Here is a 25,580-nt window from a genome sequence, read left to right as displayed (position 1 = left end):
CATGGTTTAGGATGAAAATGCTTGCTTCCAGAGAGGAATTACAGCCACTTTTCTCCTCTCCTATTATGGCAGGACAGCTAAACCAAGGTTTGTCTTAATGTGCCATCTGAACACAAGATTATGGTTAAGCTCTCTCCTTCTTAGCTACAAACTTCGGTTGAGCTACATTTGCATGCTCCCAGTAAGCCAGTGCTTGGCTTTCCATGATATGCTAACCAGGCCACTGTCAGTATGCACCCTAGTATCTGAGTCTGGAGAAAGGAAAGTAATGTTTGGGGAGAAGAATGCAGAGAGATGAGCTCCATGCAGGTGGAGGGAAGTGTTTTTCTACCAGCATGACATTTTTGCTCTTTAAATAAGACGCTAATCCCCACCCCCTGCGGAACCACAAGACACAGCCTTGCAGCTGTACCGTGTCATGTGGACCGTAATCTGAAATGGGTATATGATGTTTAATCTTGTTGGAACAAGAAAAAAAGTTGATGATGATGTAATAATAATAATAATAATAATAATTCTTTCCCCCCCCGCCCTTTCCCCCCTTCCCGCCCATAATAATTCTTTATTTATACCCCGCCCATCTGGCTGGGTTTCCCCAGCCACTCTGGGCGGCTTCCAACCGAATATTAAAAACAATATAGCATCAAACATTAAAAACTTCCCTAAACAGGGCCGCCTTCAGTTGTCTTTTAAAAGTAAAATAGTTGTTTATTGCCTTGACATCTGCTGGGAGGACGTTCCACAGGGCAGGCACCACTACCAAGAAGGCCCTCTGCCTAGTTCCCTGTAACCTCACTTCTCACAGCGAGGGAACCGCCAGAAGGCCCTCGGAGCTGGACCCGGACCTCCGGGCTGAACGATGGGGGTGGAGACGCTCCTTCAGGTATACTGGGCCGAGGCCGTTTAGGGCTTTAAAGGTCAGCACAAATACTTTGAATTGTGCTCGGAAACGTACTGGGAGCCAATGAAGATCTTTCAGGACCAGTGTTCTATGGATAGAAATATCTGTAGCAAACCCCTGTGGGTACAGAGTGCGGACACAGTCATTTATTTCCTTTTGTGGTTTGTCTTTAAAAGGGGATCCAGGATAATAACTTGTTCCAGCAATAGCAGTGTCCTTGCTAGAAGGTTTTCTTTTGCTCTCTATTAACATTTTATGGCCTTGTACGTATTATGACTTTATAGTGCTATGGACCATTGGTTCTCGAAGTACAGAGCAAGCTACGTTAGGTACGTGCACTGGAATTGTATCTAGTGTGACTTGAGTTGACATGCAGTTTATAAGACGAAGGTTGTAAACGTGTTCATATAAGCAACTTGTTCTTTTAAATTATCTTACCGAAAGAGCAATTGGCATTTGAGACATATTCATGCATATTCATGTGTTTTCTGCTACTTTCAGGTTTGGAGACTTGTATGTGGGAGAACAGTATGTCTTGATCTCAAAGACACATTCTGTAGCAGCTTGCTCATCTACAACTTCAGGATATTTGAAAGAAGATATGGCAGCAGAAAATTTTCTGTAAGTTCCAGTTCTGTTTCCTCTCACGTTTTTACATCTTCAGACTTTGTATCTTCCTCCCTGTCGGCAAAATGCAAAATGTGTTAAGGCTGCTGGGAATTGTATCACTGTGTTTGGGTAGACCAAAGTTAGGAGCTGAGGTATTTGCTATCTGGATTATGTTCTCTTTCGCCACTTTCTTCTCTTCTGTCTAAAATCCAGAAAACTAAAAATCATCTTTAGACCTTAGAAAAGTCTTTTAAAGACGGTGTGCATCTCAAGCCTGTGGGAAGATGTATTAAGTTTGTGATTCTGAGCATTTGTGTTCCTCTTTTTTAGTCATTTTTGCTGGGCTCCTGGATGCTGTCAGTATTGTTTGATCTTCTCCTTGTAGAAGCTGTTGAATATTCTTTTGGCCTCACCATCAATAGTTTGCCGTCGGGATTGTAAGTACCGCAGCTTGTTAAGGGGTTTGCTGAACTCTGGGTACCTTAAATATGATTTTAAGGGATGTAGTTAGTTAGTTTTAAGTCTTATAAGGAAATCCATTTCTTTTATTCGTTACTTCTTAACATCCTGATCCACACTCTACTAACTGATCATGCATACCTACACAAAACTGAAACGTGTTAAGATTATATATATTAATATTTTGTGAGGGAAAGTTTATAACTAGCACACCATCTCAGATACTTGTTCTGATGTTCCTTTCTTGATCATGAGCTATATATACTAGTATGTATGTTTGTATGTATGTACACATGAGGCCTGATTGGCCAATGAGCAATAAACTTTGCTACTTACAACTGAAATTGTTTTGAGGGGAAAACCTTGTATTGTAAGATAAGAAGTGTTAGCTTGGTCATCTGGGCACTGGGGGGGTGTTTGCTTTCCTCTTGCTATTAAGAGTGAAGCAATGGGAATGCTTTGTTTGCCCTCAGTGATACCCTCGCACAGCCAAATTTTATTGGCTATATGTCGCTTTGTTGCCATAACTTTTATTATACAGCACCCAGTTGGCTGGGATCCTGCACTGAATAAATTGGGGTCATTGAATAAATTATTTTGAGTTGGAAAAAAGAGAGAGGAGAAATCCCAGGCGGCAGCAGGTGATGGATAATGGCTGCTAACATATATGAACAAGAGGAACATGTTTTCATGAACATGGCCACTTTTAAAATGGAAATCAAATTTCATCAAAAAGTCCATTCAAAGTTTCTTGAAAAGCTGTCTTTCTTTATTTGTGTGTATGTGTGTGTGACTTTAGACACATAAAATTGATAGCATGTGCCTTATTTTGTGTAAGTTTATAAGTACAGTGGTACCTCAGGTTACAGACGCTTCAGGTTACAGAATCCGCTAACACAGAAATAGTACCTTGGGTTAAGAACTTTGCTTCAGGATGAGAACAGAAATTGTGCTTCGGCAGTGTGGCGGCAGTGAGAGGCCCCATTAGCTAAAGTGGTACCTCAGGTTAAGAACAGTTTCAGGTTAAGAACAGACCTACAGAATGAATTAAGTTCTTAACCTGAGATACCACTGTACTTTTATTCAATTCAAAAACAGCTGGGAGTATAAACTCTACATATTAAGTACAGTGGAACCTCAGTTTTTGAACGTAATCCATTCTGGAAGACTGTTCAGCTTCCAAAATGTTCAAAAATCAAGGATCACCAGGCCGGCTGCAAAGTCAGGGGGGGAATGAAAAATGTGCCTTGGAAACCGTTCGACTTCTGAGGAACATTTGAAAACTGAAGCACTTACTTCCGGGTTTTTGGCGTTTGGGAGCAAAACGTTCAAGGGCAGAGCCATTCAAGTTCCGAGGTTTGACTGTATACTGAATTTTCTATTTCTGTTTCTATTTCTCAGAAGGCCACAACTTGGGGGGTTGGGAGGGCTGATAAGTGCTGCATCAGGAATGTAAAACAGCAGAACCCTTGTAATTTTTTTTGCCAATGTGCTGTAAAGTGCAGTAGGTTCAAAGAGAGCACTGACATGTTTTGTGTAGTAGTAGCAGCGAAATCTGGGACACGGGTGGCACTGTGGTCTAAACCACAGAGCCTAGGACTTGCCAATCAGAAGGTCGGCGGTTCGAATCCCCGCGACAGGGTGAGCTCCTGTTGTTCAGTCCTAGCTCCTGCTAACCTAGCAGTTCAAAAACACGTCAAAGTGCAAGTAGATAAATAGGTAGCGCTCTGGCGGGAAGGTAAACGGCGTTTCCATGCGCTGCTCTGGTTCGCCAGAAGCGGCTTAGTCATGCTGGCCACATGACCCGGAAGCTGTCTGCGGACAAACACTGGCTTCCTCAGCCTACAGGGTGAGATGAGCACCACAATCCCAGAGTCGTCCGCAATTGGATCTAACGGTCAGGGAATACCTTTACTTTTAGCAGCGAAATCTTCCTTTTTGATGATAAACTGATAATACTTATACCAGATTTGGAAGTAAAGACTATTACACTGCACTAACAGAAAGCAATAGAAAGCCTCAAAGATTTGTTATGGTACAGTGGTACCTCGGGTTACATATGCTTCAGGTTACATACACTTCAGGTTATAGACTCCGCTAACCCAGAAATAGTGCTTCAGGTTAAGAACTTTGCTTCAGGATGAGAACAGAAATCATGTTATAGCGGCGTGGCGGCAGCAGGAGGCCCCATTAGCTAAATTGGTTGTCAGGGAACTGCCATCGGCTCAGAGGCGGCAGTGCCAGGACACCTTGCCTGAGCAAAGTGGGGAGGAGGAAGGTCCCCCGTTACCCAAGCCTTCCTTGCACAGAAGGCTTTCGCGCAGAGAGGGGAGGCTCAGACTGGGGGTCAAGAGACTACTCTGCTGGGGAAAGTTTAAGGACCGCCCACTCTAAGATTCTGCCAGTGAATGAGCAAGACATGGAATAGAGGCGTTCTGCATTGTAAAGGTTTTTGCACCAATAATAAAGCTTTTGAAAAGACCAGTGAGGCATCTTGCCTGATCGCTCTCGAGCAACCACCCGATAGGCATAACAGTGGTGCTTCAGGTTAAGAACAGTTTGAGGTTAAGAACGGACCTCCGGAACGAATCAAGTACTTAACCTGAGGTACCACTGTACTTAAAAGTTCCTTTCAGGTTTACCATAAAGATTTGTATTTTAAATTCAGATACTATCATGTTACTTTTGTTATGGTAGTTAAAAGTTCCTTTCAGGTTTACTGTAAAGATTAGTATTTTAAATTCAGATACTATCATGTTATTTTTATAATTAGCAAAAGGCCCTTCAATTTGACAGGCTGGACTGTTTTCGTTTTCGTTTGGGAGGGTTCCACCCTGTCTCTTCTATACCCTTTCCCCAGCTCTGCCTCCTTACTATTCCTTGTGCTGCATCGATTTCCCCTTTGTTTACCTTCCTTTTGCAGGAGAGGCAGCTGCTGTAGTCAGTGTCCATATCAGAACCACTGCAGAAACAAAATGCTTTTTGTCCAAGGTGATTGTTGTTAAATAAATTTGTATACCGCCCTTCATCCGAAGATCTCAGGGCAATTCACAGCATGCAAATACAAAATAAAACACAAAATACACAGTGAAAACAAAACCAAAACAATTTAAACAAACACATTTAAAAAGACATAGAATGTGAATCAGCCAAAGGCGTGGTTGGAGAGGAATGTTTTCACCAGGAACCTAAAGGTGTATAATGAAGGCACCAGGCGAGCCTCCCTAGGGAGAGCATTCCACAAATGGGGAGCCATTGCAGAAAAGGCTCTTTCTCATGTTACCACCCTCTGGACCTATGAAGGAGGCGCACACAGAAGGGCCTCAGATATTGATCGCAGTTCCAAGTTGATTCATATGGGGAGAGGTGGACCTTGAAGTGTTGTGGTCCTGAGCTGTTTAAGGTTCTTCTCAATGCATTGCAAGAATTAAGCCTTCAGCATTACAAACTTTGTTACAACCAGGGGCACAGTGTTGGCTTCCATGCTTGTTTGCTTGTGTGGAAGTATTTGCATCTTGCTCTTATTCTAGCAGGCGCAAATAACAGATTAGGCAGTATCAGTTGTTATTACGTAAATGTTTATTGCAGGTGAAAACTTGATTTCGAAATACAGAATTCTATAGGCTTTTATTTCAAAATAAGGAATTCTACAGTTTCCCCCTTTCCATACCTCCACCCTCTTGCATGTGTGTGGCAATCCTATAAACACTGAAATAATACAGTTTTCAACCAAGTTATAAGGAAACAGGTATACAATTGAATTTATTAAATAAGCAGGAGTCTCAATGCATCTCAAAATAGGCTAACCTCTTTGTTCAGAGTGGAAACCATTTGAGAGAGGAATAATAGCTATTTCTTTCTTCTTTGAAATTTTCCATTTGTTCTTAAGTTTTGCTATATTGTCTTGTGCTCTGTTGAATACTATTCAAGCATTTATTGAAAGTTTTTTATATCATCTCACTGTTGATATTACTTAATGACCTCATGCTTCCAGATCGTATACTTTTCCTTCGTACGCTTCGAAGATAATTACGATAAAGCATGACACTGATCACTCGGGCCTGAAATTGTTTAGAAACAAGATAGTACAAAATTACGTCTAGACATGTGCTGAGATTCATGAGAAAGGTGGTAAATGCTCCCCATGGGCTGTAACTTACAGGTCCCTGCTGGAGCATCAGAAATGCAAAACAGATGTGAAAAGGCACAAAACACACAAGCACTTGGACAATCAGTGTCACAATAATTCTGATGGACCTCTCTTTAGCCTTTGGTTTCAGCTTGGAAGTTCTTCCACGAACGAGACTGTGAATGATGACTAGGTAACAACCAATCATGATAAAGAGAGGGATCAAGAAGAAAAGAATCAGTCGAGAAAAATTTAATACATTGACTTCCTTTAGGTAGATAATATCCATCATCTTAATGCAAGTGGTGAAGTTTGACGTTCTGTCTGGATCAGAATCTAAGAACAACAGTGGAGAAGATGTCGCTAGAGTCGTTATCCAAAGGCCTATGCAGGCTGTCAGAGCTTTGGTTGTGTTCTTGAGTCCCTTAGCATGTTTGGGCTGCACAACAGCCAGATATCTATCCACGCTTATAAAAGCTAGCAGCCATAGAGCGATGCTGGGGTAAAAAATTGTAAACGCACTAAGAACCTGGCAGAAGACATCTCCAAAGATCCAAGACCGTTTGCCATAGTAAAGCATCCGAAAAGGCAAGGAAAATATAAAAAGCAAGTCAAGCAACGCAACGTTCATCATGTATATAGTTATTGTTGTTCTCTTCTTGGTGGTACAGCTGAAAACCCAGAGAGCCGTGACGTTAACAAATAAGCCAATTGCGAAAATAAAGCTGTAGAAGACAAGCGATGAAATTCTGTACTCTTCAGGATGGTCGCTTCCAGACATTGCAATTAGATTTTGATTGTAGTTATCCACAACTTACAACATGATACCTAAAAACAAAACGGATCAATGATAAATTAAGTCGCACAATCAGTCAGGTCAGTTTGCAGTGGGGAAGATGCATTTGGAACCGGACAGTCCCATGCTTGCATTTCACTGGGGAGAAAGTGGTTTCTCTTAAAACGCTGCATGTTAAACTTCGGCTGACCATAACCTCTGATGTGCTAGCTTAGTTTATAGACCCATGAGATCCTTATAAGTTACAAATGACCCCCTGAAGTTCTGTAAAACGCTGATGCTAATGCAGAATGGGCAGGTGGGTGGAGCGGGGCAGAGAAATCAGCCACAGCTTCATAGAATTGTAGGGTTGGAAGGGATCCCGAGGGTCATCGAGTCCATCCCCCTGAAATGTAGAATGTTTGAGAAAAGGAACATGGTCTGTAGTAAGTTTCTACCTCCACTCAGCAACTCTAGGTTAACTGCTTTTATTTTAAAAAAATTAAAATGTTATTTTCTCTCCTCCGTGATCTGTGCAAGGTTTGCGCAGAAAGTCATGATTGTTAGCCTGAAGAATTAGCACATAATTTTATATCAGAAGGTAGCTCATTTTTTTATAGTTATAAAGGTGATTTAGAGAACTAAATACATATATCTTTGAAAAAAATAAACATGAACGTACAGTGTTGAGCCTCTGCAAGGGAACCCAGTGGAGAACAGTTATTTATCTAACCATCCTTTTGCGCATTTTATGTATACACATAATTTTCTTCAGGGTTTGGTTTTTACCTAGAGATCAGTGGGACCAGAACATGCTGAAAAGGCAGATCATGACTTCATTCCTGGTAGTGCAACAGGAGTGGGAGAGGAGTGAAGCATCTGCAGTTTTAGCCATGTGCATCAGCTGTGTGTCCACACTTAAACCATAGTTTAAACTATGGTTTAAAGTGATGTGCAAATCATGCCAGTGAATATTGTTTAGAAAAAAAACACAAACAAGCTTTTAGAGAAGCAACTTTATAATAACTATATTGTAGAGCATGGATAGGCAAACTAAAGCCTGGGGGCCGGATCTGGCCCAGTTGCCCTCTAAATGTGGCCTGCGGATGGTCCGAGATTCAGCGTGTTTTTACATGAGTAGAATGTGTGCTTTTATTTAAAATGCATCTCTGGGTTATTTGTGGGGCATAGGAATTTGTTCATTTCCCGCCTCCCAAAAAAAAAAATAGTCCGGCCCCCCCACAAGGTCTGAGGGACAGTGGACTGGCCCCCTGCTGATAAATTTTGCTGAGGAAGGGGACTAGAGGAAGGGTGGACTAACTTCAGTTTTGTAGACTCCGCTTGAATCTTACTAGAATCTTCCAGTGCATGCTGGAATCTACAAAGCAGGAATGAATTTTCATGGTTTCTGTACTGGATCTGACATAGTGAGTCCTGTGGTGAGTCTAAGCATTCTTAAGAATGCATTGACTTGAATCACACCAGGACTGGCCTGGTTTAGCATTATTACTACTACTACTACTACTACTACTACTACTACTACTATTATTTGCAGAAATTCCAAGCACCAACAGGTGGTTCACTAGAAACTGGCCAAGGGTTCATCAATAGTCCATGATCCCCAACCCTTGTTACAGAGAAATGCTGAGCATTTCACAAATTATTGACTGTGTTGTTGTTGCCATAAAGAGTAGGTTGTTGTGCAAGAGCAATTGTTTGGTATTTACTAATACTGCAGAATTATCAACAGACAAAAATATTTCCTGAATATTCAGTGGATTTTCTCATACGCAATGTGTTAATGCAAACTCATTTTATTTGCTGTAAGTGGCAAAGTCTGAACAGCGTTACTCATGTCAAAGAATGACCATATCTCCCTCCTCCTCCAGTATTCTCATATATGAATTAAGAAGATGTGGTGAAAGTAGAGGGAAGTAGATTGAAAAACTCTGCAGTCTTTTGGCAGCAGATAATTTGAAAGAGGAAGTTCTGAACATGGTAAAAGAAAGTCTTTTTACTTTCTTTCAGTCTCTTGGGTGGGTTGCCAGTGCCTGTTGCTTTGCAGCTCCCCACACCCTCCCTGTTTTTGTGGCTGAATGAGAAAACCTTTGGTCTCGCTTCGTCTTCTGAGCAGCTGTGCTTTTGATCTGCCTCTGCTGTGTGTGTTTTTTCATGCGCACAAGTGGCGGGTGCCACTGGTTTTGACACTTGCTCATTTCTCACAAAGATTGCAGTCTTTGCTACTACTGCAGTAACTGATCATTTTTAGCATTGAAATCTGTGGTTCCAGAAAGTCCAGATGAAGCACAACAGCTGTATGCAAAAGCATTACATAGAACAGAGAGATAAGATGGGTTGGGGACATAATTGCATGACGCAGCCTAGTCTCTTAAGGAGCCTTTAGCTACCACAAAGTTAGTTATGGCAATGCAGTCCTAACCACTAGATATTTTGTAGTAGCTTGCTACAGTGCAGTCTTGCAAATACGCCTGCAAGTTACCAACCTACTCAGCTATTACTAACGTTCCTACCCTCCCCCCACCTATGAAAGTAACTTGTGCTACCCTTTAAAAGGTGACATTTTGTTAAGCTTCCTGCCTAGTACGCTGGAGGAGATTCTTACTCATCACAGGTGAATGAGCAATTGATTATTTACAAACCTGCTATAATGGAATTTAGACCACCAGTCAGCTAGCTTAGCATCACATACATGAGGCTGTTGCAGTGCCGTTGGCTTAAGCCACCACAAGTAGCTGACATGGAGACCACATATTACTGTCAAGAAGCTTATTATTATTTGTTTAGTACAGTTTGGATGGGATCTTCAACTTAGATCAGAAAGCAGGGAAAGTAGCTAATTAGCGTTAACACATCATATCTAACATGGATTCTAGATCCAAATTTGTTACTGAGGTCCCCATGGTTCATTCGCACCATGACTTTAGAAATCTCAATTTTTGTTTGAGAAACTAAACTTAGCTTTGGCTAAGAGAACCAGGATAAAATCATTTTTTAGCAACTGGAATGACTCTCACTTGTTATGCAAAGAAGTGTGTGAGACCTCCGGAATATGCAAGTGTCTTCTTCCCAGCTTGGTTCCTACAGCGATCAAACCATTACAGAACACGTCTTGATTGGTTGTAGAGGCCTGCCTAGGAAAAGCACCATGCATGAAGCATTATGCCAGGAACTGGTAAACACATCAGTACCCATCAAGGTTAGAGACCATCACCCAATTTATGCTAACATAATACTGCATCCCACAGATTATCTACTCATGACTGCTTTAGATACCCTTCCCATTCTTCAGTCTAGGAAAATCCCTCTTTCATATGACCAAACCCTTAAGAGGGGATCCAGATGGAAAAACTGTGCTTGGTTCTTCAGGAATGTAGTCAGGTTCTGCCCCCCCCCCCTCCATCTTTATAATTTGTACTTGATTTTAGTCAGGGTTCCAAGAGAATCCACAGCCTCGTGTTCCTCCCCTAAGTCTTCACCCCAAAAGCCTCATAACATGCAAGGCTCAAGGGGCCTGGAAGGACATTGTTTTCCCCAAGTTCCAGAGAACCTCTTGATCCACAGCCCCTTTCCCCCTTACATGACTAATATTTCATCCCTAAGACCCATCACTAAGAGACCTAGTTTACCCTAGTACACCAAAATCCTTGGTTAAAGACCCATCTGTAATCGGTGGCATGTGTAGACTAGGACACGTGATAACCAATTTATCTTGCCATTGTCCACTGGATTATTTAGGTTTCCTAGATCAGTAGAACCTTGGAAATGAAAGCAAACTAAAGTTTGCAGCTGTGTGTTAAGGCTTTCTAGTTCCTTTTAGCCTATGAGCCTTAGTGTAGACTAAACAACAGAAGTGGTTTTGGTAATTTAGGGTTGGAGTCTTCTATGCGCTTAGCTTGAAATGAGCCCTATTGAACACCAATGAACTTCTGAATGAACATTTTCACGATGGTGTTGTAAATTTGTGAGAAAAGCAAGCTGGGAAATGATAAAAGATTTCGACATCTAGTTATTTATATGAATAGGAAGAAAGGCTTAAATACTGTGTTAGAAATGAAAGAAAAAACATGCCTAACTAAAAAAAAACTAGTTTGCTTCGATGAAATTTGGAATATATTTGTTACCACAACATGTTACAAGTACATGCTCAGAGCTGATTGCTTAGCCCAGATGTAGTTAGAAAGCAACACTGGCTTCCAACCTCAGAAACATTGCTTTCATGTTGGAGGAGACCACATCCTTGTTTTTCAGTATAAAACTTAAATTTAACGAAGGAGTGGCTAAACTGTGGCCCTCAAGGCATTGTTGGACTACAGTTTCCATCCCTGACCATTGGTTGCCCATTAAAATCTAGAGAGCCACAGGTTCCCTATGCATGGGAGTCAGACCATTGGCACATCATGCTCAGTAGCATCTATACCAAGTGGCAATGGCTCTCTAGGGATTCAGAGAGGAGTGTCTCCCAGACCTACCTGGAGATGCCAGGAATTGAACCTGGAATGCTGAAGGAATTTGGCACCCAGAGGATGTGCTCTGCCACTGAACTATGGCTAAACCTGTTCACTTTAGTTAGAGAAGACTTTGCCAGCCATGAACTACTGCTGATCTCTCAGTACTTTACCTTTGTATGTGTACCATACCTCTGGAATTTTAGATAGATCATATAGCACAGTCTGGCCAGATTCGCAACGCACAGTAAGCCAAACCATGGTTTACTGAGCCGTGTGAATGTGTGGGCTCCCAGAAAAGTGCTCCCAGCTGCTTTGCTCTTCCTTGGTTCCTTTTGTTCCCATCCCACATTGAGCCAAGCTGAGGTTTGGCTTTGAGTATCATCCAAACCCAAGTTTGTGGTTCACCAACAGACTTGTAGCCAAGGTTTATTCTTGGCTGGTCCATTTGTCACCATTTTGGTGCGTGAAGTCTAGAAAATGTAAGGAAGAAGTATGGAAAGGGCAGCTGTTGGGCAAATTTAACATTTTTAGTGATCTACTTGATCGGTGATACATGGGGAAGTTTGTGGCACACTGGTTGACTGAACGACAACAAAAAAATGGATTTCTCATCGGGCAGATCTTGTTTACGAGGGCTACCAGGCAAGTGACTTTAAAAAAACAAAAACCTGGGAGCACTGCACATTTAGAATTGTATTTTGGGCATAGAGGACCTCAGAATTTGGACCCATTTGCTATGTTTAGCGGTAAAAACATTTAGCTGCTGTAACTGAATAATTAGCTCCATCAATAAACCTCTTTCCCAGCGGCTTATTTTAATTTCATTATTAATAAACCTAACCTTAAAGATAATGTGAAAATGGTCACAACATTAATGTTTAGCAGTTTAAAATTAGGCTGGTATAAGTACTTTTAGTAACAATTCTGTTATAATACAACATAACACAACACAACATGGGTTTCTAAAGAACCTTGCAACAGAGGGTGCGAGGCTTTTTTGTGGCTGGTAATGTTTGGAGCTGAGTTGACTTTCAAAGGAGATTGCAGCATTACATGGAAATCTGTCCAAAAATAAGAAAGTAGAAACCCCACAGAGTGTATGCCAGTGCCTTAGGTGTGCCTAAAGCAAGTCTTTGGATCATAAATATGGCATATATATATCCTGAGTTTGCTTTGGTTTATCCTTTCGTTTGTTTAATTCTACAGGAAAAACTCATTTTTTCAGCAACTCTTTGTATTTCTCAATACCTCTGAATTTAAATTAACTGAGGATATTGTATGTATAGCATATTCATTATTTCAGAAATGTGGGAACAGTTCTCCCTTTGTTATAGAGATGGTCTTTATGTTGTCAGTCTTTCATTCTAGTTATTTGATAAAAAAAACTGCAGGGATTTTGAAAAATTGCATGTAGTTCAGAAAGTTAAAAATCACTTACATTACAATACTGAAGTATTAGTGTTAAAAGCTTTAAACAGTGGTGGCATTCAATTTTATTTTGCTGCTTTAGAACCTGTATATTTGTATATGTAGATATTTTAAAATGGTTGGTAGCACAAACGGAGATGGACAATTAATCACATTTCCTACCTGGTTGCACTTTGCTGTTCTTTTAGAGATGCCTTCTTTGTACTCTCTGATCTGGAGCTCTTGTCTCTGTAATAACTTCCGTTTACTAAAATAGAAGCCCTCATTTACAGTCAGGAAATGAAATAATGCAACTAGTTCCCTGATTGGTTATATAGATTTTCTCCAATAAAAAAATATTGTGAATAATCTATAGGTGCATAAACAAGGCACGTTTCGTTCTTGTTATATATGTCAGCTGACCAAATATTTCCTCCTGTCTGCTAGAGTGTGGTTTTTCTGCTTTCCTACCCTTAAATTAAATTTAAATTAAATTAAATTAAATTAAATCATGGCATAAACATAAAGCATTCATATGGCTGAAGTACTGTAAAGAAATAAACAAGTTCACATTTATTGTTGTAATGGCTGTATATTATAAGCGTGCATTTTGTTTATTTTTATAGGGCAGGGAGTTTCTGATAAATCATTATGCTTTAACTCTGTGCTCCTGTGGAAATCCCCCTGCGCATGTCATTTATAACCCTTCTTTTCAAAATCAAAAGCACGTTTTGAATGCAGAGGTTAGGTTTTTCGCACTTCCCTTTCATTCCTAGTAAATCCTAATGATAACTAATTCTCCTACTGGTGATTACTATGAAAATTGTAACTAACAGGATGGAGGACTACATTTCATCACATAATAGCAACATTAAACTCCTCATTAAACTCCTACATTTCATCACATAATAGCAACATTAAACTCCACAAACTTGACATGAGCCAACAGTGTGACGCGGCAGCTAAAAAAGCCAATGCAATTCTGAGCTGCATCAATAGGAGTATAGCATCTAGATCAAGGGAAGTAATAGTGCCACTGTATTCTGCTCTGGTCAGACCTCACCTGGAGTACTGTGTCCAGTTCTGGACACCACAGTTCAAGAAGGACACTGACAAACTGGAACGTGTCCAGAGGAGGGCAACCAAAATGGTCAAAGGCCTGGAAACGATGCCTTATGAGGAACGGCTAAGGGAGCTGGGCATGTTTAGCCTGGAGAAGAGGAGGTTAAGGGGTGATATGATAGCCATGTTCAAATATATAAAAGGATGTCACATAGAGGAGGGAGAAAGGTTGTTTTCTGCTGCTCCAGAGAAGCGGACATGGAGCAATGGTTCCAAACTACAAGAAAGAAGATTCCACCTAAACATTAGGAAGAACTTCCTGACAGTAAGAGCTGTTCGACAGTGGAGTTTGCTGCCAAGGAGTGTGGTGGAGTCTCCTTCTTTGGAGGTCTTTAAGCAGAGGCTTGACAACCATATGTCAGGAGTGCTCTGATGGTGTTTCCTGCTTGGCAGGGGGTTGGACTCGATGGCCCTTGTGGTCTCTTCCAACTCTATGATTCTATGATTCTATGATTCTATGATTCTATTCTATGAAGATTTGCTGTCAGTTGACTTAATACAATACAGTGGTACCTCGGGTTAAATACTTAATTTGTTCCCGAGGTCCGTTCTTAACCTGAAGCACCACTTTAGCTAATGGGGCTTCCTGCTGCCGCCACGCCACCGGAGCACGATTTCTGTTCTCATCCTGAAGCAAAGTTCTTAACCCAAGGTACTATTTCTCGGTTAGCAGAGTCTGTAACCTGAAGCGTATGTAACCCGAGGTACCACTGTACAGTGAAATGCATGGCACATATACAGTGGACACTCGGGTTGTGAACGTGATCTGTGCGGGATGCATGTTCGCAACCCGCAGCGGCGCATCTGTGCAAGCGCGTGTTGCGATTCAGCGCTTCTGTGCATGCGCAAAGAGTGAGTTAGCGGTTCTGCGCATGTGTGACCGCTGAAACCCGGAAGTAACCCGTTCCGGTACTTCTGGGTTTCGGCAGTCCGTAATCCAAAAAAACACAACCTGAAGCGTCTGTAACCCGAGGTATGACTGTATATGAAAGAAGGAAAGAGAATGCCATGGGCTGCACAGCGTTGGTTGAGAGAAAATGAGGGAGAATTATTAATGGCATTCAGATGTCCCACCCTCAGAGACGGATGGAACCTGATGTGGTCCTGTGTATTCTGGGGAATTTCCCAGCAGAGAAAGAAGACAATCCTTTTGTAATAATAATAATAATAATAATAATAATAATAATAATAATAATAATTAATTTGTACCCCGCCCATCTGGCTGGACTTCCCCAGCCACTCTTTCAAAGCCCTAGTTCCGCTATAGAACAGTGGTATGAAATGGGAGGTTGACACAATCACTCCCAGTTGTAAATTACTATAAAATAAGTTGTTGTTTTCCCAGCATCGTGAAACGACATTTCCCGAAATGCCCTAGTTGTCATTAGAAATCTGCCTTGAGTGATGGCCAGGGGTGCCGCAAACAACACTGGCCTCTGTCCCTCTTTCCTTCCCTCCCTCCTCTGATGTCCTCTCACATCTCTGCTTCCCAAAGGTTTGCACAGCTGTTGCAGCAGAAGCTGCCCTGAGGACTCCCAAGGAGAGGAGGCTGAGGGAACACTCCACAAGGGGAGGGTGTTTGAAAAAAGGCGAGAGGCTGCCAGCCCTGTAGGCAAGGGGTGACATAACTGGGCCCCTGAGCCCCTCAGGGGTGCCGCAGAAAGACTGTACTTGGTCAGGGGAGCCGTGGACTCGAAAAGGTTGGAAACCGTTGACTGCTAGGCTATTGGCTTATCTAGCTTAGCATGGTCAACACTGAATGGCAACAGCTGTCCAGATTTTTGGCAGCAGTCTCCTGCGTCCTACCTAGAGATACCAGGAATTACACCTCTGACCTTCTCTATGTAAAATACTGAGCTACAGCCCTGTTTCAGGCGCATTCTACCACCTATTAGCAGTTTGTCTGCAGAACGATGTACACTTTTCAGCATGCTGGTGACTGATGCCTCATTTGCTATTGCCTATTTGCTTTAAGGGACGCGGGCGGCGCTGTGGGTAAAACCTCAGCGCCTAGGACTTGCCAATCGCATGGTCGGCGGTTCGAATCCCCGCGGCGGGGTGCGCTCCCGTTGTTCGGTCCCTGCTCCTGCCAACCTAGCAGTTTGAAAGCACCCCCGGGTGCAAGTAGATAAATAGGGACCGCTTACCAGCGGGAAGGTAAATGGCGTTCCGTGTGCTGCGCTGGCTCGCCAGATGCAGCTTGTCACGCTGGCCACATGACCCGGAAGTGTCTGCGGACAGCGCTGGTTCCCGGCCTATAGAGTGAGATGAGCGCACAACCCTAGAGTCTGTCAAGACTGGCCTGTACGGGCAGGGGTACCTTTACCTTTACCTTTATTTGCTTTATAGGGACGTGGGTGGCACTGTGGGTTAAACCACAGAGCCTAGGACTTGCCGATCAGAAGGTTGGCAGTTCAAATCCCCGCCACGGGGTGAGCTCCCGTTGCTCGGTCCCTGCTCCTGCCAACCTAGCAGTTCAAAAGCACCTCAAAGTGCAAGTAGATAAATAGGTACCACTCCAGCAGGAAGGTAAACGGCGTTTCCATGCGCTGCTCTGGTTTGCCAGAAGCGGCTTAGTCCTGCTGGCCACATGACTCGGAAGCTGTACGCCGGCTCCCTTGGCCAATAAAGCGAGATGAGTGTCACAACCCCAAAGTCGGTCACGACTTGACCTAATGGTCAGGGGTCCCTTTACCTTTACCTTATTTGCTTTATAAGCAATGCTCCATTGGGAACCAGGCTGTAGCTGCTCAGGAAATAGCTGTTATTACCAGAGACTATGGAGTGGGGGGGGCGGTAAGCAAGTAAGAGCAGGCAGATTTTAGAAATCCTGCAGATAAATTGGTATATGAACTTTTTGTACTCGGCTCTCCTGTGCTTTGGGCTCACTTAGAATTTTCATGCAAGCACTCATGTGTGGCATACCCTCAAATGTCCCTATTTTCCAGGGACAGTCCCAGAATTACAAAAGCCAAACTGGCTTCTGATATGATCCCAGAATGTCCCAGTCCCATCCCCCCCCAGCACCACCAGTGCTGAACTCAGGAAGGAGGAAAAGCCAGTGCTTGTCCTGAGCAGCTGCCATGGCGGTGGCGACTGTGTCAGAACATCCTGTGGGTGAGAAGGAGAGGAGAGAAAATTGTTTTTGGTAAAGGTTCATTATGGCATTGTTCCAAGATAGCCTTTTTAAAAAATGTTTGCATGCATAGGTGAATAAATACATGAGTACAGTGGTACCTCAGTGTTAAGGGTATCAGGTGGTTGCTCGAGAGCAATCAGGCAAGATGCCTCACTAGTCTGTTCTCAAGCTTTCTTATTAGTGCTAAAAAAAACCTTTAGAATGCAGAGCGCCTCTATTCCATGTCTTGCTCATTCACTGGCAGAATCTTAGAGTGGGCGATGCTTAAATCTTCCCCAGCAGAGTAGTTTCTTGACCCCCAGTCTGAGCCTCCCCTCTCTGCACGAAAGCCTACTGCGCAAGGAAGGCATGAGTAACGGGGGACCTCCCTCCTCCCCGCTTTGCTCAGGCAAGGTGTCCTGGCACCGCCTTGCATCCTTCGAGCCCTGCATCTCCTCTTCATTAGAGGCGTGGCTTCCTCCGCTGAGGAAGTGCTGCTTCCCACGATCTTTGGGGGCTCTCTGTAATCCATCCGCCTTTCCCCCTCTTGCCCCTGAGCCGATGGCAGTTCCCTGACACTCAGGTTACAGACTCCACTAACCCAGAAATAGTGCCTTGGGTTAAGAACTTTACCTCAGGATGAGAACAGAAATCGCACGGTGGCAGCGTGGCGGCAGAGGGAGGCCCCATTAGCTAAAGTGGTACCTCAGGTTGAGAACAGTTTCAAGTTAAGAACAGACCTCCAGAACGAATTAAGTTCTTAACCCAAGGTACCACTGTACATGTCCACACATGTCCGCAACAGACTTCAGGTTTCTGGAACTTTCAAAGGACGAGGGAAAACAACACAAAGCCCAAATACATCTCCTCAAGCACTAAGCACTAGTGCAGAGGTTTGGACTTTGGCTCTGAGAATTCAGAAAGATGACAATCGGTACTTACAAAGCCAAGAGACCTTGGGGGCTTTTCTTAAAATTAAGAAATCAAGAAGCTGCATTATTGTTAGTGCATGGGCAATGCTTAGTATTGGTTTGAGACTGAAAGTATTTATGGTGGATGTGGCAAGTTCCCTAATAATTCCATGTGAAATTGCTGATTCTATATAGAACGCTAGGCCATCTTTGTGAGAGACCATGAGTATAGCATTCATGTGCTGTTGTTATCTTTGGATATTAGCAACACTCCGAATGATTCATTCCATCGTATTTAGTCTATTTCCTTAAATATCGTTCTGTATGCCCATGCTTTATCTTAGTTGTATTTATTCTCCTTGCCTTCAAAAGGCTAGAGTTATTGATGTAACTGTATTGCCCTCTACTGTTCAGTATCTATTATTGCTACAGAGCAGTCATGGAATACAGTAGTTTGACTTGCTGGTGGCATATGTGACTGTCTTAACTCTGACATAAGAGATCAGACCTTACAATATGTGATCCATCAAGCCAAATGCAGCCCACAAACTTCATTAACATATTGGTTTTTGCTGCATGCTTAGGATTGTAAAAACTGCCATGGTCATGTGTGAGTGTCAATCTCCTGGCATGCCAAAGAAATAGCTGGTGGCTTGTGTTTGGCTTGTTCAGCCATAAGTTGTGCAGGCTTCCTACTATATCTAGGGACTAACTTGTTTTTACATAGCCTGCACAACTTGTGACCCACAAAACCAGATCCAGCCTATACCCCTGAATATTGTGATATGTCAGATCCTTGAAAATCCTCTTTGTTTTTGCAGCCTTGCACAGATAGTAAATACAGGAGATTTATTTATTTGATTTATCTATCACCCTTTAGCCAAATATCCCAGGGCGGTGCACAACATTAGGAACATAATTTACGCAGCATAATTTTAAAAATATATAGAGCATAATAATACACAGCATAATTTTTAAAATTATCATAACAACAGCCCCCCCTCCCAACATTGAACAGACCATAGATTATTTAATGGCCAAAGGCCTGAGTAAAGAGGAAATTTTTCGCCTGGTGCCAGAAGACATATAGTTGCCAGGCAAGCCTCTCTGGAGAGAGCACTCCACAGACGGGGAACCATCACAGAAAAATCTGCTTCTCATTTTGTCACCCTCCAAACCTCTTGGGGATGGGGGTGGGCATAGAGAAGGGCCTCAAATGACAAGCACGGGGTCCAGGTCAGTTTGTATGGGAAGTGGCAGTCCTTAAAGTATTGAGGTCTTCAACCATGTAATACTGCAAAGGTCAGCACCAGCACTTTGAATTGGGCTTGGAAACTAATTGGCACACGGTGTAGTTGGGCCAGGATTGATGTTATATGCTCAAACCGTCTTGGTCCAGTGAGCAACCTGGCCATCAAATTTTACAGCAGCTGAAGTTTCTGAACCATCTTCAGAGGCAGCCCCATGTATGACGCATTGCAATAATCCACCTAGAGGTGACCAAAGCATAGGCCACGGAAGTTAGGCTACCCTTGCCCAGATAGGGGCGTAGCTGGGCCATGAGTTGAAGCTGGCAGAAGGCACACAGCACCACCTGGGCCTCAAGCAACAGCAGTGGACCCAGGAGCACCCCAAAGCTACGTACCTGCTTCTTAAGAAGGATTGTCAATCCCTCAAGTGCAGGCAGTCTCCCATTCATCTGGTCTAGGGAACCACCCACTAACAGTGCCTCTGTCTTATCTGGATTGAGCTTCAGTTTATTGGCTCTCATCCAGTCCATTACCGAGGCAAGACACCGGTCCAGCACATCCACAGCTACGCCTGCAGATGTAAAGGAGAATAGAGCTGTGTGTCATCAGCATACTGCTGACAACACACCCCAAAACTTTATCAACCACTTGGTTGACTGTCTACACAGCTGTTGACCTGCATTCGACTTTATGGGTTGCAAACTGTTGTGTGACTTTGGCATAGCTGTTGAAACTGTTGATATCCATGAAACTACTCCTAGCTGTAGGCTTACAAAAGCCTTTTCTTTTTAAAAATCACAAGTTCTTTTCTTTTCTTTCCACCACCCTCGCAAATGTCTACATGGATGATGCAATATCTTGCAAAAGTACCTTGATGCTTTACTCTGATATGGTAGGGCTTCAAGAAAGTGATATTTCATCAGCTAGACAAAACTTGGAGCTTAGACATGGGAACCCAGGTTCAAATACCATTTGAACCCTGGATTTTGTGGACTGGTTCACATGTCACGGCAGCTTATGGTTTATGACTTACAGTGAATGAGCAGCATACTGGAACGGACCTTGGCTTCCGTTTGTGGTTTGTTTGGAGAGAAACAGACCAGTATGTGACAGTTTATTATCTCCCAAGGCTGCTTCACAGTACCTAGTCTTCTCTTTGCCATGAGTAAAACACTTTTGCTAGTGCCATCCAACATAGCATTGATACAGGCCCCGTTCCAGTGAGCAGATTTGAAGAGGGCATGTGTGCATCATTAGTATTTCAACTTTTTGCATGTTTTAAACTATTGTTGTATTTTTTTATTGATTTGTTTTATCCTTTTGTAAACTGCTTTGTGGTGTGTTGTTGTTGTTTTTACAATCAAGCAGTGTATACATTTTATTAAATAAATGAATAAAACCAATAAGATGACCTTGCATCCTAGGGCAAGTGCCAGAGCCCCAGCTTCTGAGCAAGCCCACTTACGTTTGTTTGTTTTTCCACTCCAAGCAGCAACATCAAGGAAGATAAGGGCAAACTTCCTCTTAACTGCAAGGCTCTTTTGAAAGGCACTTGTGTGAGTCCTGCCTATTTTTTTGCAGTAAAATTATGATTATTTCCCCTTTTCTTTGTGCAGAGAATGGCTTTCTTGACTTTGTTGTAGACATAAAACCACGACAGCTACTCACGGAAATAAGGGAGGTTTTTTGTCTTAGAAAAGCTTTGACTTCATTTTCTTTTTAAAATTTTGTTTAATACTTGGTAATGTATTTTCTTGCCATTGTCTTGGAAGAAATGCTTTTCAAAATGAAAAAGTGCGCACAAAATTTGGCAATTGCAACAAGTAAGCTGCATGGCAGGATTGGTTCAGCACCTTGAAAAACCTCAATTTCACTTCCAGTCAATATTGTCACCACACAAAAAGTGCTTAATGCGGTTAGAAGCGGCAAGGTATAATGAGGTGGCAAATCAAATGAGAAAGGTGTCTTGCCAGCAGTACCTTCGCTTCCTTTTCTTGTTTATACTGATGGATATCATGTTGTGAAAGATTCTTGGGAGGAAGTTTTCGGGCTATTCTGAGAAAGCATTTCAAAACATAAACCACATGTTGTGTCTCTGCCTTGGTAACTTGTATAAGCACATACAGATGTGCGTTGACCTTAATCTATTAGTTTTCTCAAAAAGTTTGCTTAGAGGAAGGTATAGAAATTTCATCAGCTTTGCAATTGAAACATTGGTTTGTTTTTATCTGAGTGGGAAATATATATACAAATAACTTTTCCAAAAGTGTGCTGTGTGGGTTGGAGTTTGTACTGCAGGTTATTCTTAAATGTATTTCAAGATAATAGGTTGACTCCAAAAAGTGAGGACTTGCATTTTTTCCTTTCTTCCTAAACACGATTCCATGTCTCAAAATGTTTTTGATACTTAGAAAAAAAGTCAAACTAAACAATAGGTTCCATTGAGGTCACAGACTAGTTGTACAATTATTGTGAAATTGTATTTCACAATATGTGAGTTCTGCCTACTCACTTTTATAAATCCCAAATGTAGTGTTATGTATAACACAGCTAAAGCTAGAACTAATATGTGTTTACACATTGTTCTTTAGGGCTCAGAAAAAGACTGAAAAGACCTGTAGGATGCAGTACAAGGGGCCTGTATGGAATTCTGCCACTATCTCTGCCATTGTCAGTGTCAGGGACCAACAGTAGCACAATTGGCTCTTTAGCTGCTGACACTAATATCATGTCTGGTCATGGAAGATATGAGAACCATGGGGTTTTTTTAGAAGAGGAGCGGGAGAGATGGTGTTCCTGTGCTGGTTTCTCATCTCCTGTATGAGAGAACTTGATTCAGGGGATAACATACCAGTAATTACTAGGGTTATGACATTTTCAACTAGATGGCAGATTTTTTTAAAAAAATGCTTTATTTTTATACAAATAAAAGCTGCATGCGGCAAGGGCACACTTAGAACAGGCATTCCCTCCAGTATAAAAGTGAAGGGAACATCCCTCTTCTAAGAAGATATCTGCAGCACCTAAAGACAAAGAGTTGGGTCCAGATTTAGGTACACCCAATGAAATCAATTGGATTTTAGTCAGTCATAACTAACCTCCATTGATTTCAGTTAGTGTGTTAGCCCTATGTCTGGGTACTACCTTCTTCATCATAGCCAAGTATATTCAGATTCCATACATGAATTTTTCTACAATTCAAAGGATTAACTAGTGACAACACTGATAATTACCATTGCTAATTACCAGCTTGTCTGCAGCGTTTTGCTCATTAATCACATTTGAAAATACTGTCAGTATTTTTTTGCCTTGTGAGGCCACATTTATAAAGGGAAGAGTACCTTTGGCCAGACTTAAGTCACCAGACTGCCTTCCTCTTCATTGCCAAGGATGAAGCCGCAATGGGAGATCATGAGATACTGCTCTGAAATGTCAGGACTTTGCAGATAACTTGTGACTCTTTGCGGCATTGACAGTATCCCAGCCTAAATATACGTCTTTTATAGAGGGTTAATGACAGGCTGATGGCTGAATCTTAAGCCACTGTACATTGCATTTACCATCTCTGTGCAATGGAAGGGACATTGCTGGACAGTAATAGTAATATCTGAAAGTACCTGCAATGAAATATAAAGAGTTTGTCTGCACCAACTAATTTACGTGCCCTTTGTATTTGCAGATACTTAAGTAGCTTGTCCCATTACCCACACACCTCATGATCCTTGATAGCTGGCACTTCTACTTATAGCGTCTCAGAAGGAAAGTTAGTAAGTCACCAGATACTAACTGCAGAAAGTTTGGTGCCTGGTTTCTCTTGCTTAAAAGGACAGAATTCTGTATTATCCTTTAGCATGAGCCACCAAAAACATTGCAAAAGGTGGAGAAGAGCTTGTGTCGTGTAGTAATAAAGAGGGTGGGGTGACAAAATCCCGGCTGGGCGTGAGCGCGGCTGCGACGATTGCACCCCCTAACCAGGCATGATTGCCACTGTGTCAGATCGCACCCCCCGGGCGTGATCACCCTGGGGTTTTTTTTGGAATATTACCGTATTTTTCCTTCTATAACACGCAGATTTTTTCTCCTAAAAAGGAAGGGGAAATGTCTGTGTGTGTTATTGAGCAAATGTGTGGTCCCTGGAGCCAATTGGTGCGAGGGGAGGCAAAAAAAAAGCAGGCAAAAATCAGCGTCTCCTAGAAGGGAAACTTGAAAAGAGGACCGGCAGCTTTCCGGCATTCTGCCTCAGGGTCTTACTGCCCACCCATCTCTGTTTCCTTGCTGTGTTTGCTCAAACGGAACAAAGAGCAGGGAAAGCCCCTCCCCTCCAGGCAAGCAGAGGGGAAAGCTGAAAACATGCAGGAGGGAGAGAGAGAGAGAGAGCGAGAGCTGGCTGGCTTGGGTGGGTAGGTGAGGGAAAACTTTTGCCTTCCTTTCCTCCCTACCCCTCTCCTGCATTCTTAGCCAGCTGCTTCTCTGCACACCCCTCTCCTGCTCCTTGTCCCTTCTGTGTTTTTCCTTCCCTCCCCACTTAAAATGTGGTTAAAAAGCATGGATCCACATGGATCCTCAGGATCTTTGCATTGGGTCAGCCCAAATTCACCATCAGATCACATAACATGTCCATGGCTACAGCCTGCCCCCCAAAAACCACACACCCACTGTTGCCTGGGGCTGCAATGGTGCAAAAACGTGGTTAAAAAGCATGGATCTACATGGATCCTCAGGATCTTTGCATTCAGTCACCCCAAATTCACCATCAGATCACATAGCATGTCCATGGTTACAGCCTGCCCCCCAAAAATCACGCACCCACTGTTGCCTGGGGCTGCAATGGTGCAAAAACGTGGTTACAAAACATGGATCCACATGGATCCTCAGGATCTTTGCATTGGGTCAGCCCAAATTCACCATCAGAGCACATAGCATGTCCATGGCTACAGCCTGCCCCCCCAAATCACGCACCCACTGTGGCCTGGGGCTGCAATGGTGCAAAAACGTGGTTACAAAACATGGATCCACATGGATCCTCAGGATCTTTGCATTGGGTCAGCCCAAATTCACCATCAGAGCACATAGCATGTCCATGGCTACAGCCTGCCCCCCAAAAATCAGGCACCCACTGTTGCCTGGGGCTGCAATGGTGCAAAAACGTGGTTCCAAGGATGGATCCACAGGGATTCTCAGGATTTTTGCATTAAAGGTAAAGCTAAAGGTACCCCTGCCCGTACGGGCCAGTCTTGACAGACTCTGGGGTTGTGCGCCCATCTCACTTAAGAGGCCAGGGGCCAGCGCTGTCCGGAGACACTTCCAGGTCATGTGGCCAGCGTGACAAAGCTGCATCTGGCGAGCCAGAGCCGCACACGGAAACGCCGTTTACCTTCCCGCTGGTAAGCGGTCCCTATTTATCTACTTGCACCCGGAGGTGCTTTCGAACTGCTAGGTTGGCAGGCGCTGGGACCGAGCAGCGGGAGCGCACCCCGCCGCAGGGATTCGATCGGCAAGTCCAGGGATTCGATCGGCAAGTCCTTTCGATCGGCAAGTCCTAGGCGCTGAGGCTTTAACCCACAGCGCCACCCCAAATTCACCATCAGATCACATGTCTGTGGCCACAGCATGAAGCACAAAAATGATACATCCACTGTTTCATTCAGAATGTTTTTTCCCTTGTTTTCCTCCTCTAAAAACGATGTGCGTGTTATGGTCAGGTGCGTGTTATAGAGCGAAAAATACGGTATATACTCTCTGCTCTGTGTGCATGTGTGTACAAGTTTTTTAGGTTGACTATTATGTATTGTTTAATGTACAGATGGGGCACCAGTGGCCCACCAGATGCTGTTAGACTCTTAACTCTCTTAATCCCCAGCAAGCATGGAAAGATGGTCAGGGATGATGGGAGTTGCAGTCCAATAGCATCGCAAGGGCCATTCCTGGTTTAATACATTTTGTATTGGGTTCGTGGTGGCGAAACTTCTGGCATTGAGGGAAGACATTATTTCCCACCTCCTTCTTCCCCCAGTTTCTCCATCTCGTGACCACCTTTGTTCAGCATGCAAGGAGTTGGTCCAACCAAAAGGCTATGATATGTCTAGTGGGTGAGACAGGCAAGCGAGAAGGTCCTGGGCAGGCAGCTGCAAGGAGGCCCACCTGAAAGTGGCTCCAGGCTAACTGCTCCATCTCAGCCCACCGTGAGGAACAGTGCTTTAGGGAACCATTCCTCACTAGCTTTACATTAAAGGGTGTTGAGTTAATATGAGCCAGTTCTTTAAGCCTTTATCGTGCAAAACTCTTAGTTTTTTCGGCTTGACTTCAAGTTTGCTATTACAACAATGTTTATAACAGGCATATGTGGCATTGGTACCTTTTTGTAGACCCAGCTTTTCTTGCTCTTAGACTAAAAATAAAGCGTCCAGGAAAATAGCAGGAATATAAATAA

The 25,580-nt window shown here is 43.1% G+C and overlaps 2 protein-coding genes across 2 annotated transcripts in view; one reads left to right on the top strand and one right to left on the bottom strand.

The window, feature by feature from the left end:
• The window catches only part of UBAC2 (UBA domain containing 2), an 85,899-nt gene that overhangs the window by 9,547 nt on the left and 50,772 nt on the right, over positions 1-25,580 (top strand). Inside the window, exons 3-4 of the mRNA XM_079972977.1 lie at positions 1,403-1,522; positions 1,841-1,947. Of these exons, the coding sequence (XP_079829103.1) occupies positions 1,403-1,522; positions 1,841-1,947 (227 nt within the window). The remainder of the gene's footprint in view (positions 1-1,402; positions 1,523-1,840; positions 1,948-25,580) is intronic.
• On the bottom strand, positions 5,527-13,312 carry GPR18 (G protein-coupled receptor 18). The gene is made up of 2 exons (XM_079973185.1): positions 12,933-13,312; positions 5,527-6,926 (listed from the first exon to the last, which is right to left on the bottom strand). Exon 2 carries the CDS (start codon positions 6,877-6,879, stop codon positions 5,917-5,919), a length of 963 nt encoding a protein of 320 aa, XP_079829311.1. The 5' UTR covers positions 6,880-6,926; positions 12,933-13,312; the 3' UTR covers positions 5,527-5,916.

The sequence above is a fragment of the Podarcis cretensis genome, assembly GCF_951804945.1.
Source record: "Podarcis cretensis genome assembly, chromosome: 4".
Classification (NCBI taxonomy): domain Eukaryota; kingdom Metazoa; phylum Chordata; class Lepidosauria; order Squamata; family Lacertidae; genus Podarcis; species Podarcis cretensis.
The sequence above is the reverse complement of the archived record's forward strand: the minus strand, read 5'-3'. Positions and strand labels throughout refer to the sequence as shown.